Raw genomic sequence first — 14,035 nt, 5'->3', positions numbered from 1 at the left:
CGGCTCAAATATAGATCTGGGAAACTACATCTTGGCAGGGGTAATTTTGAAGGTGCAATTGAGCAAAAACAGCCAGCTTAACAAACAAAAAGACTGCTTAGCTTTTCCTTAACTACATCTCTGATTCTAGACAATGTCAGTCAGCAGCATCTACCAGGATCACTCGGACATGTTTAGCACTTCCTGGCACTTAACAGGACAAAGTGCTTTAAAACAGGTTTTAACATGTAACTTTATCATTATTTGTCCTCATGTGCTGCACAGTTTCCAAGCTTTCACAAATTAACACTCCATAAGATTAACACAGATTTCTGCAGTGTTAATCAAGTAGAGTGTTCATTTACATGACCTCAATTTCCATGATACTGTCTTTTGGTACACCTCTGACATTCTTGACTCCTAAGAAAGCAGAGTACCTGTATTTCATCACGCTGGAGACCCACCACTAGTGGGACTGTGAAGAACCCTCAAAGTGGCCAGAATTCTTTGCTTGACTCCCTTCATACTTTTAGGAAAAGTAACATGAACAAAGTATCTACTTCAGATTATATGTTTGAATTTGTTCCTTAACTATCTCAACAAGTTTTGTTTCTTTGTAAACAACACATTAATTTCCTTCATTTTGAAATGTTACCTTCTCTTTTGCACTAATTTCCTTTATTCAAGAGCCATTTTCCACTAAATTTGCATTAACATAAGTTGCATTAATTTCATGAAGCATTTATTTCCCATAATAAGGTACATCACATGTTTTGAGACCTTACTACATGTCTCTGCTACATCACCTGCAGCCCTGACATTTACTTACCCAGACAAGTGTTAGAATGATTCCGTGGCACTTCAGAGTTTCTATAGAATGATGACTTGCAAAATTCACAGAAATCCCCAAAGGTATTGTCCATGCAGTTATCACAAACTCCATATCCTTTGGTCTCGTTGTAAGTGCAGCTAGCAGAATGATTGTGACATTCACACGCTACATTATGAAAGAACAGAAAGCAAAAATTACCTCGTGAACAGAAATATCTGTTGTATTTTAAATCTAATAACAGGCTAATTAAACATAAATGTCTCCCATGAATGATTAGGGCTAGGAAATGAAAAATATATTTTACCTAGAACAGAATTCAAGAATGGACATATGTAAGAAGTTCAACAAAGTAATAATTATTATTACATTATTAAACATGTTTTATTGTAAATTGTACTATAGTCTTGTTTGCTGTGGTTTGGATGACTGGTTGGGCAAATGTACAATTTATATTTTGCTACCACGACACACATGTTCTTTCAAAAACTAACACAGAGCAGGAAAAGGGTACATATATTTTGACTACATATGTACATGTATTATTCTAATCACTGACTTTTTTTTCATACATGAGTTATGCTACAAGAACATGTTTATTGTAAAGAGCTTCCACTTTAATTTATGAAAATACTGGATATAATAGTACTACATGTATAAGAACACTGTGGAAGAAAATTAAAATTGCCTATTAAAACACTATCAGGGTGCGCCAAAAATTTTCTTATCCACTTGTCCTTTGGACAAGTACTACATTAAATTTGGTTGTCCGAAACCCAAGGGTTCTTGTCCAACAAGTTTTGCTCAAAATTCAAAAACAATCAGGCATATATTTTACCGCTTATTATCACATAATCAGCCTTTTTGCAGGTAAGTTCTAAAGCAAGGTTCCTAAGCCAAAGGGAGCTCGTAAAAAAACAAATGATTGAAATGGCTGTGGAATGACGAAGTTTTAAAGGAATATTTAACCTTATTTTGACAAGCATGAGGTTTGCTTTAATGACTATAAGATAAATTTTAATTCTACTGTAATTTGAAGTCAACTTTCATCTGTTTCCATATTTTTTCTAATTAAAAATGTGCTTGTCCCATGGACAAGTTATGTCAAAGGTTTACTTGTCCGAACTGTATCTCTACCTGTCCCGGACAATCAGACATAGGTTTTGGCGCACCCTGCACTATGACATACAGTCATACACTGTAGGCTTGCACCGTAGCATGGGCCCAATTTACTGCGCTTTTCACAAACACGCAAACTCTAAAGTTCAAAGGCCACACCTTCACGATTGCATTTTTTGCTGCCGGCAATCATAATAATGATCACAAGCAACAAATCTTGCAACACAGAAACCTACAAAACGGATTGAAATCCACCAATCACAGATCACAAACCATGACCTTTTGAACCTGTTTATGTAAAGTTCTCTTTCCTAAGAGGTCCACTAACATGATTGACAGCAGCAAAAAACGCAAACATCAGTTGGCTTTTGAACTTCAGAGTTCATGTGTATTTGAAAAGTGCACTTGCTCTAGATAGCGGACACCTGATTTGATGTTTTTGGTTGCAAGCGTGTACATGTACACTGCACAATGTAAGTAAACTCAGTTTTTAGCAAATTTATGAATTTACAAGTATATGTAAACAAGACAAGCAACAAGAGTCATTACCTTCACAAGCCTCTCGGGTGCGATAAGGTCTGTTGTTGAAAAGAGGTAAGCACTTCTCACAGTTAGGACCATCAGTGTTTCTCTGACATACACATCTTGAGGTATCCTGACAGATGGCAAAACAAACAGCAATCAGGTACTCATTAGGGAGCTTAAGCAATCATGATAACAATGACGACAACAACAACATTAAAAAACAAATGGTTTGATGAGCAAAACATTAGCTCTACACATGTATACCACACTTTTAAGTACATTTCTTTTCCTTTAGAATTCAATGCCAGGAGACATGCCTATGTTTGCGATGAAAATTAAATTCACTACCGTTGTCATTGTTGCTTCTTTCTTTTACTGCTGCTTCAAGTACATTTACATGTACTTTATTCCAAGACGCACGGATGTATTGAAAATACAAGTCCCAGTAAGTATTAGTCTGTAACAACTCGGCCACTTACATTTGCATCACATTGAGATGCTTGTCCATTACAAAAACATGAAGCCACCACATCCCAGTCAGACACAGCAAAGTAAAAACTCTGCTTAAGGGAATCAGGAACAGAACTTGGATCAAAGTTACTTCCTGTTATAAAATTCACTAGCACCATTCTGAGGTTGGTCATTAGAAAGAAGGCCTGTTTATCAGGATCTGACAGAAGATTTTCCGCTGCATCTCGATCAAGGAGCGGTCTGTAGTAGAGCTGACATATAAAGGACAAGAAACTGTTAGGATACCTAGCAATGTCGATATTTCAGGATAATCGACCACCTGACATGCCACTCTTTGGTTATCACTTGTCGGAGGTGGTCAACTACATTAGAACCCCTCAAAATAGGATACAAAATTTACCCCCAATAACCCAAATTCTGGATCTTGCTGCACATTATGGATGCCATCCTATAAGCTCTTCTTGTCTTGTAATCAGAAAAAAAAACACTAAATATAACTTTACAGCAATTTGCTTTTAAGTAGTGCAAATATCAAACAATTTATTTAACAGTCCACTGTGGATTTTCTCATATCGAAGGCTGTCTTCAACAACCAAAATCGATGTTCATACATGTACATGTATATCAGAATTTATAATCTGATGAACATTAAAGAAAGGTGTCTGACAAGAACATTTGCAACAATATTATACTTTTAATCAAACATGATAAAAAAAGTTCAATTTTCTGAAAGGGATCATACACGCACTTATTAAAATTTACCCCCTTTTCAGTCTGCATCACAAAAGCTAAGTCCATGTCACTAAGAGACCTACGATACAATACACTTCCTTGTTACTAGGTTACAGTAAAATGAGGAAGTATATTATTGTGCACATTAAAGCTATCAACCTTTGTCAGCTTCATTTATTTAACATTGAATCAATAAACCGTTGATTTGGTGTCAACATTATTTTGACTGTGAAGTATATATGAAATAATTCATTTTTGAACTGCAGTTGTAGATGACTGACTACAGGATAAATTATTTTATCAGAAGAAGACTGCACTGTTCTTTGCATACATGTTGGTTTCCATACATGGCACTGGCTAAAATTCTGATCACAAAGTAATTTGTTATGAATGCCAATTACGAACATTCATTACACAAGTACACTGCACAATCAACAAAATGAAAATTTGATAAAAATGATTAAATTAAATGATCATTATCCTCCATTCTGCATATTCCAACAATATTGAATGTTAAACTGAGTGAATCACTTGCTGGAAAATATTGTTTGAGAAACCAAAAAGAATTGGACATTAGGCTTTTTTCAGCGATTTCTGTTGGAGTTGGTCCAATATTTAAAACACTAATGACAGTTTACATCCGCTGCCAGTCCTATAAATAATGCTTGCTTTTAAATTAACTTGGTGTAGCTGTAATTTTCTAGGATAAGTCCTGTTCAGATAACAGCTTCATACAGTCATTGTATCAAAAAAACCCTTAATAACTTTTCTGATCTGTCATAATATGTGTGCCTCATAAAAATATTAGCAATTAAGGATCTTGAAAATAAATGCCAGTTTACAAACAAAGCAATCAACATGTACTTTTTTGCATCTATTTAGATATGACTAATAAACTCGACGTTATTTCTTTGGCTTGAAGCAACACGGTTTGCGCGATTTGTGAAGAAACGTGCGATAAAAATAACAAATAAATAAGCCAGCAAAATATAAATTAACACAGTTAGACAGTGTAAAATTCCTTTGTGATACCCTCAATACAACATCAGAACAATTTATTGTGATGTTATCGCGATGGAATTCAAGCGGATAAAAATTGGCACACTTTGACAAAGTACCGCGCGTTTAAGTTTATATGATTGAAAATAAAATTAAGCTTATACATGTACTTTATCGCCCAGCAGGCTAAAATAATGCAAGGCCACAAGCGGTTACATGTATTGGCAACAATACAGATAATTTCAAAGCAATGACGATGTTTGAAGAGATACCCAACGTGACACGTCTAGAACAGTAGAAGGTGAGATACTTCATGTACAAAAACGGGACGATTTTACAGGTCAGAGCGAAATGATACAAATTAAAATCATCACACGCAAGCTATTGACAAAAATCCGGGGAAATTTAGTATCTAACAACTAAAGCATACTTAAGTTAAACCATTGTGAAATTTATTGCATTGCCATTTGCAAAAAATGGAGCACAAAATAAACTGGTAATACGATCCCTTGGAAATGAGGAAACGTTTCGTAAACACACCGTTTCCAAGATTTTACGTTTACAAGGAAGCAAGCCAAAGGATTGCCTCTTGAAGAATTTTTCAGCTATCCCGATGTGGAATTTCAAAGAAATAAATCTCATACTTTGCACGGGAACATTTTGCAGCCCTAACGATCGATAGGCTTAATTGAGCTTACATAACGAGCCGTGATTTCGGCTGGTTGTAAAAACCTCCATAACCACATTTTCAAGGACAAGATAAACGCAAGAACCACTAACCTAAAACATCAGGCATTCTACTCGTTTAGCAGGTGGGAAGCTAGCATATGAAGGCTTGTAGAACAATCCAGAGAAAGATTCTTGGTCACTCAGCTAAATGTGTGCGATACATATGAAGATGTGCACATTTTCCCAAATAAAAATTAAGCAAGCTACAAACTTTACCTGACGCCGAGGGTTTTCCGACGTGTCGATCTTGAAACACTGGACTTTTAGTCCATCTCTTTCATTTTCAGCGCTTTCTGGCAAGTTAAAATATTTCGTACAATTAGTCGCAAAGTAAGTTATCGGCCGGTAGGTTAAACCAGAGTCGTTTGACTTCAAAAAGTACATCGCAGCCGGCAGTTCGTGGTAAAAAGTCACAGTAGATTGATAAAGCATGAATGTTCTTCCAATATCTAGCTGCAAAACTACAGGGTATTCGTAGTTTTTTGACTTCCAGAAGGTATTAGCTTTAATGTCATCGTTCACAAAGCTAGGTGGATGCTTAAGTCCATCAGAATTTGCGTTGCAAACGTTACTGCAATTCAAGTTGACGCAGAATGTCTCTGGCGGATCACCGCAAGTTGAGTTCGCCGTTACGTTAAACTTTCCAGCAATGTCTATAGGACTCGGATAGCAAGGCCCACTACTGCATGCATCCTGACATGAAACAATTTGAACAGCAAAAACAGCAAATAAACAAGAAACGACGAACTTCGAAGTCCCAAAATTCGTACACAGCTGTTTGGAATTCGAAAGGAAGCGTCGTCGATTGTGCCACATTTTCATCCTAATCGGCTATTTTAAAAGCCTCATTTGCCCGTTTTCTAAATTCCAAGCTGATTTTTATAGTGGCATTTATAAGCGAGATGATTCCTGACGAAAAAGGTCGATATCTTCCTGAAAACCAGTCAAACAACCTCTTCCTTCTTTCCACTCATCAGAATTTGACTTCTTCGGTCAATTTGAACGCTGATGGCAGTTTTGACAGGCAGTAATGAGAATTTTATTTATATCAGAAATGTAACGCCACACTCGTAACAATCATGTGAATAATTTAGGCTGAAATAGAGAAGGAAAAGAGATTCATATATTTCTGCTTTTTTAAACCGCATTCTAAGATAAGAAAAATTTGAAAAGTTAACGCTATCACTATTGGAGTTCGAAAATAATAAGAGACAAAATTGATCGTCATTGACATTCTCCTTAATGGTCAACGGTTACCAGACGCCGTAACGGACCTATGCTGTTTCTGCTGCTAGGTAACCAGTAACACATTGGCTTAAAAATTAACCCTGAGTTTAAAAACTTTTTAACTTGCTCAACATTATTTTGCTCAGGTGCCGAGGTTTTTGTAGATTTTAGTTCTTATTAAACAAAGAAAACTGAAAAACAGAAGGTCGAACGCTCCTTCTTAAGGCAAAGACATTGCAAACGTGATTACCAATTTAAGAAATTACGTATTTCAGAATGATCGTGTTGTTAAAACAATTCTTTTATTTGTTTGTGAACTTCTTTACAGGGGTCAAGAAAAAAGAATGAGAGAGAATAATTAGCGAAATCACAACAACGTAGTGGTATTCTTAAAGTCTGACTGGGGTGCCAGTAGCAGAGCGCTATATTAGTTGGCGCGCGCATAAGATTTACAGGAGTCATAATAGGGAGGATACCTCGGCGATTGTGTCTCCTGAAGCGGGGAGCTCAAGGCCACCTCCACACGAATCCGTAATTTTTTTTTACCCAGATTCGCGTGGACGGGCCCTGAAACAACTCTGGAGAGCGGTTTCAAAAGAATGCAGTTTCGGTGTGCAGTGTGGACAAAAGGCCGGCCGGGTTCGTAAAAACCTACATCAATTATAGGGTTTCATTTTTTTAAAAAACTATCCCTATTCTTGTTAGCCTGCTACACAGCCGTAGCAGACTATATGATAGATCACGATCGACGGCAACGAGAACGTATAAAAGCAATAAGTTTAGGCTGTTTAGGATATTTGGAAACCGAATATTTTTTTACACGACAAGGCCATCCCGCGCGCCTACCCAGTCCATACGAATCCGGGCCATTTTGCTGTTTCAATGTCCGGATCGTTTCGTGTGGATGGGGCTGTAGATTAGCAAAACAACAACTTTTTGTTCATTTCTTTGCCGTCATCGCAAGACTGCGACGTGAAAATGCCTAATTTCTCGTTTTATGGAGGTCGTAACAAACCCGGACAGGAGCTCTCGACTCTTTCTGAACTTGCAGAACTTGCATATTTTTCTTAGGAATTCAACTCTAAGACAGTTCGCCTACATTTGATTAAGTGAGCGAGTTGAGGTAATCGCTCTGTAGTACATGTTGAAGCCATACTGGAGTGCAAAGTCACTATCCAGACAGCTTTTGCACCCTCCACGAGAATCATGCTGGATAGGGCTCCTGTTCAGGCACACATGAAGGACAGTTGCATTAATTGTGGCGTGGCGATTTCTGTGACGAGGGGGAAGCTGCACCACGCCGATCTTCGAAAGAGGAGCGTCACATATCGGATAGGTTTTTGTGCCACACTTTGGTGCAGTGTAAACACCGTACCTATTTGGCCGGTCGCGGAATATATTAAAGGAGGAGCGAGAACTGGAACGCACTGAGACAAAACTAACTGTTTTACAGTGAATGAGAACTGGAAAGGGAGGCATAGTCTAAAACCAGCACTGGACTCTGAACTCTGGACTCTGGCTAGAGAGGTATGCGCCGCTCGATTGGTTATGGTTTTTGAGGGTCTGTACGGTACCACAAAAGATCTTAAAAATGGACCGCAAATGATCCTCGACCGTAAATGATCCGCAATATCGAGCGCAAAATGATCCCAAAAGGAATCGAAAATTAGAATGGTTTGGACTCAAGTTACTGGATCATCGTGTCATGTTTATTATCACAACAAAAAGTATTAAACAGGAAAAAATTTGACTTCGCAAATAACTGCAAAAAAGAAAGTTATAACTGTAGACTACATCTAAAACTTTGTTCAATCAATGAAACAATCGTAAATGCAAACAAGAAATAGAATTTAAAAGTATCATTGAAACGAGACTTCTTAAACAGCAAAGCTGTGAATTGCTAAATAATAAATATAAGTGGATAACATTTAAGCTAAACTGAACTAGACTCTAACATACTCAGTGTAGTTACAATAGAAATAATATTTTTAAGAAGAAATTTCTCAAATCCATTCTATCGAATACTAAAGAAAATGATTATTTTTGTTACCGCGAAAGTCTCTGAAACCGACCCCAAATAAAAATTCGCTCTAGTGTAAAGAATTCTGATATACGATGGGCACAATATACGCTTACTCATTCTTCCATTTCTCATTCCTTGATTTTGTATCTTTAGCACTGTCTCCAGCAGCAAAGGAACAAGAAATGAATACACACACTAGCACCGATAACTTCCTTATAGATAGTCATGACACTTCCACAGTAGTATTTTGAAATTACCGGAAACCTGTACAGAGCCATAAATTCATGCGGGCTCATATTTTCTTTTTTCCTCGGTGTTAAAATAAAAGACGAGTTTCCTGCCTGTTGACCTTCCAGTCTTAAATTTTCAAGCAACTGAGAAACATCACTGCTAAAAGAAAGGACAGGGGCACCCAACGAGGATATAGTTCAAAACCAGTTAACATAGCATTGCTGAACGTATTTTAGTATTTAAACGGTAGATATGGGCATATTTTTATCCCCTAAAAACTTTTCATCTGTTCGGATTTCCTAGCTGAAAGTCTAGTGATCCGAAAATTATAGGGATCAAAACTTACCTTTTCGAAAATTTCAAGCAGGAAAAGGCTCCCGAAAATTCTAGGTGGCCTTTTTTAGGGTAAAAATCCGTTAAAAATGGGTAATTATACCATTTTGTAGATGTTCGAAAATCCTAGGAGAGGCAGGCAAGCAAGAAATTTTACAACAAATGTTCCGAAAATTCTAGATCTCAAATCGTCTTCCGAACAGATATTTTCCGAAAATTGCCGTTGGGTGCCCCTAAAATGAGAAAGAATTGACTAAAGAAGCAAAATGGTGATTTATCGTTTTACGCGTTGTTCTAGTTCTCAGCTAGCCTGCGAACGGCAGACGTTTCTCCAACTCCCTCAGCGGCGATGAGCGAGGAGAAACGTCTGAAGTTCGCAGGCTAGTTCTCACACCATTCACCATCCATTCCTCTACTTTTTACGGGATCATTTGCGGTCGACCTTGGGGATCATGTGCGGTCGAGGATCTTGGGGATCATTTGCGGTCGGGGATCCTTTGTGGTACTGTACAGTTCAGCAAGAAAGTAGAAATAAACAAAATTGTTCCATTTACTAACTTATAACTACAGTCAAGAGCTATAATAGGATTATGATCTCTTGCTACAGTGGAACCCCGTTCATACGGTCACCAATGGGTCCAAAAAAATTTGGCCGTATTATCGGGACAGGCTCAAATTTCATCACTTGAGGGCCGTAATGACAAATAAACATGCGCATTCGCATTTCTTAAACACCCCAACGTAGCAACTGTTCTAAACAACCGGAATGTTCATATCGTGTACAGTAATTTTTAAAAAGCTACTAAAATTTCCCTTCAGTACATAAAACACTTTTTAAGGTGATGTTACACGGGACGATTCGCAACAACGATTTTTAGCGCAGCACAGCGTTGCAACATTGTTGCGACATTGTTTCAGATGGTTGCAGCACTGTTCCAACATTGCAAAGCGGTGTTGCGCTAAAACTCGTCGTTGCGAATCGTCCCGTAGTAACATCACCTTAAAATTCGACTGTAAAATCGCAACAAGTGCACTTTATGTGTACTGTAGTCTAAAAACAGTACAGGAACAGGCTCAGAGTACCGGGTCAATAAAATTGACGTGTCGCAGGCATTTTAATTTTTTATATAAATTTCGAACAAGTGGCCGTATTCACGGGGTGAAATTATAAGAGAATCTACTGTTTGGGTCCTTAAAATGTGGCCGTTGGCCGGTATTAACGGGTGACCGCATTACAGGGGGTTTTTATAAGGAAGTGTATGGCCGTTTTGCCGGGCGAAAAAAGTGGCCGTAATGACAAAGTGACCGTAAGGCGGGGTTCCACTGTTGTGTAATAAAGCAATCATGATGTTTGGATAATAAGTTATTTATTATTCTCATTTGCTGCGTTAACGCAAGCTGTTATTTCCGCTGCTTCGTCCCTTTTCCTGTTATGGTAAAACATTCTGAAGTCAAGAAAACTCTAGAACAATTAGACTGCAAAATGTTTGTTTCTAATGATATACAATATCAGCAATAATTTGTATAATACTACATGAGAATTTCTGCAATTTGATTGGCTTAAAGCAGTGGTATTTCAGCTTAATTTGAAATACCTACATGTGAAAATTACAAACCTTTTACCATGTTTGCGGGTAGTAGTATAAACAAATAATAGCATGATTTGTACGTGATATTTGGCATAAATACTACCAGTCAAATTTCGAAATCTCGCCTAACGGCTCGTGAAATTACGTATAACAATTTAGAAATATCACTCGTGGTAGGATCAGATGCCAAATATCGCTACAAATCATGCTATTACCTATAATAATCAAGCCTGGAGAAATTGTGATAGTAAATTTATCGGTGCGTTATTGCTATAAAGATAACTAAAGCCGTTTTGAATATTTTTTTTTCAAACCAAGGAGCTGAAGCTGAATTTCCCAGGGTGGAAACCTTCGCTTATTTCCAGTTATATTCTGTCAGTTGTAGTAATTTTTATCACTTACCATCAACTATGTTCTCAGACGCGTTTAAAAAAGGCCGAACAGTTTCTTGCTGAAGCAGTTTTTTCTTCGCAAAATGACAATCAGTTGTTTGAAAGAAAAGTTGACACCACCTGCATTCGTTGTTGTTGCTAATTTCTATTTACCGAGTTTGCTACGCTGACAGACATGGAATTGAATATTTACTTCAGTGGGATGAGCAGGAAAGGAGAAATTTAAAAAAGTATCATTTTTCTAATTTATAACCACTGCACTATTATACTATCTTTTGCTATTTTTGATTTGCGAAATAAAACAATTATTATTACTTTTATTTGGTGCATGAACAGAAATATAATAATTGTTATTTTCCGTTGTTTTCTTTTTCGTCACCTGATCTGCTAAAACATTTTGATATAATTTTAGCAAATTCTCGATTAAAAAAATCAAGCTTTCGACCGAGAAAAACGTTTCGTTTTAACAAAACAAAGTATGCAAATTTACACTGACGGTTAATCAGTCTTTAATCAAAACGAAAATGGTGTTGAAATCATGACTTTTTGGTGCATTGGCGTATGGAACCAAATCAGTAGCTTTTGAATACTTTCCTTTAATTCACTCTTCAACCTGATTGACGACTTTACGCTAATCCATTAATATAAAATCATTCTTCGTATAGATGCCGCCGAAATCCTGTATCTCCACAAATGACCGCATTAAATCTACTATTATTTTCCGCTTCCATTGTACGCTTTTTTAATGAAACTCGACCAAATAAAAAGGTACATGATATTCTTGAGCAAAAGCGCGACACATGTTAGCAACATTATATTTCTTCTATGAAAATGTTAAACTGCTATTTTTATTTGTTCAGTAGAGTTACTTTGAACTGAGAACGAACAATTGCTTGATCAAAGAACTAAAATGATAAGTCAAAACTAGGTTTCATTTTCTTGCTTCGTTATCATTAGAATTACTGACGCCTTTGTCATTTTTTTCCTTGGCCAACTTGATATTTTAGTGGCTTTTATGGTTTAGATGCAACAATAAAATTCTTATTAAAACGGTTTTTTAATTGATTACCAACTTTCCGCCAGTGACGTGTTTATTAACGAGGATAAACAAACGCATTAAATCTATCTATGCATAGAAAATAAAAGCGTGAAATAAATCACTTATTTATCAGTCAATACGGCTTATTCAGCGTGCATGATAACTGCAATAGACTGCTTTATCAAAGCAAAATAAGATATGAATTCAAGTGAAACCTCAGAGACAGCGAGGACAGGTCGCGAATGTGGACTGACCCCGCAAGGAACTGTTAATGATACATCCTCGGAAGTTTACTGCTGGCTTGTCTTCATCACAGTCATCAGTATCATCACCTGTCCTGTCACAACTTTTTTGAATGCACTGATCATTGTGGCTGTGAAAACTAAAAACCAAGTGAGAGCCAGGTCTAACATTGCTCTTGCTTGTTTGTCTTCTACTGATGCGGTTATGGGAGTGATCGGTCTGCCTCTTTTTATCTCTTGGCTAATCGTAGAACTGCAAGGAAACACCTATGGTACGTATTGTGTGCTGATAGGTTTTTCAAGAACATCCTTGAGATTGTTGGGCATCGCATCATTGTTACACCTGGCTATGGTGAACGTAGAGCGGTATATTGCGATCAAACATTCACTGCGCTACGAAATTATAGTCACTGAAGCTCGTTTGATTGGTGTTTCTGCTCTCCTGTGGACCATAACCCTGCTTTCAAAGTTTCTCACAAATATAAGCATTAATTACGTTCAATTTGACATTGGCCTAACATCCCTATGCATTGCCTCCATCTTCTCCTGTCAAGTTGTGCTTTATTACGAAACACGACGCCACAAGAAAAAAATAGCTCTTCAGCAAGTCTCGGTGGAAGCCAGAGAGAAGTTCTTAAGAGAGAAGAAAGCTTTGAAACAAACAACAACTGTAATTTTTTGCTTAATAATTTGTTATTTGCCTATAATAATTTCTCGGGTGTTTATTTCAACTTTCGTTATATTGAATTCGGTAAATTCAGTATACTTCGTTCATTTTACAGGCGTCTTTTTCGTAATTTCCAATTCTCTTCTTAACCCAATTATACATTGCGTTCGAATGAAGCAGTTTCGACTTGCCTTAAAGGAATTAGTATTTAGCAAAGGCAATATACAGGCTGGAAATTTGAATTAAAAGCAACATTTTTTTCAGAAGATGAGAATAGCTTCCAGCTAAAGAATAAAAAGAAGAGAAAAAAGCTCCAATACAAGATTAGAATTGTTTTATTTTGTGATGATCAGAAAAATACAGAAAGTTTCTTTTTGTTTAAGTTAGTGCTGAGCTAGAACTGGAAGATGTCAATGGAAATAAGAGCTTAATTCAACTGTTTAGGGGGAATGTGATTTCGAGAAATGGGAGCGCGATTTTGAGGAAGAGATCAGAAAAGTTAGTTTCCCACCGTTATTAAATGGACACAGGTTCGTCTAAGGCCTTGTTCGCACTATGCAAGGTTTTTTTTTGTTTTGCAAAAATGTCCGGCTGTCAACAAGAAGCCATTTCTAGTAAGAACGATTTTTTTCACTTACCAAAATTTTCTCAGTTGTCACCAAACTTCAGAGATGCCGTCGAGAAGGCTGCAATTTTTTGTCAGGCGACACTCCTTTGTTCCTTGACAGCCATCTTATTTCGCGAACATGACCGATCAAAGTTCCTTTTTAAAGGACCTTAAAAATTGACGTTTCTTGTTATACGAAAAATTTCGCGTGTCTCAGATGCGAACTAGGTTGAAAAAACGAAAAATCGGTGATTACAAAATGTTCAATTTTTTTTGCAAACGCCGAACTCTATTTTTCGTCG

General features: G+C 37.1%; 1 protein-coding gene across 1 annotated transcript in view; it reads right to left on the bottom strand.

Annotated features, from left to right (window-relative positions):
• LOC140937521 (uncharacterized) overlaps positions 1 to 6,369 on the bottom strand; it is a 29,957-nt gene extending 23,588 nt beyond the window's left edge. The window contains exons 1-4 of the mRNA XM_073387083.1: positions 5,600 to 6,369; positions 2,932 to 3,174; positions 2,477 to 2,582; positions 809 to 976 (exon numbers count right to left, since the gene is read on the bottom strand). Coding sequence (XP_073243184.1) covers positions 809 to 976; positions 2,477 to 2,582; positions 2,932 to 3,174; positions 5,600 to 6,205 — 1,123 coding nt within the window. The 5' untranslated portion in view covers positions 6,206 to 6,369. The remainder of the gene's footprint in view (positions 1 to 808; positions 977 to 2,476; positions 2,583 to 2,931; positions 3,175 to 5,599) is intronic.
• Between the last annotated feature and the right edge of the window lie 7,666 nt (positions 6,370 to 14,035).

This window comes from Porites lutea, chromosome 5 (assembly GCF_958299795.1).
Source record: "Porites lutea chromosome 5, jaPorLute2.1, whole genome shotgun sequence".
NCBI lineage: Eukaryota > Metazoa > Cnidaria > Anthozoa > Scleractinia > Poritidae > Porites > Porites lutea.
The sequence above is the reverse complement of the archived record's forward strand: the minus strand, read 5'-3'. Positions and strand labels throughout refer to the sequence as shown.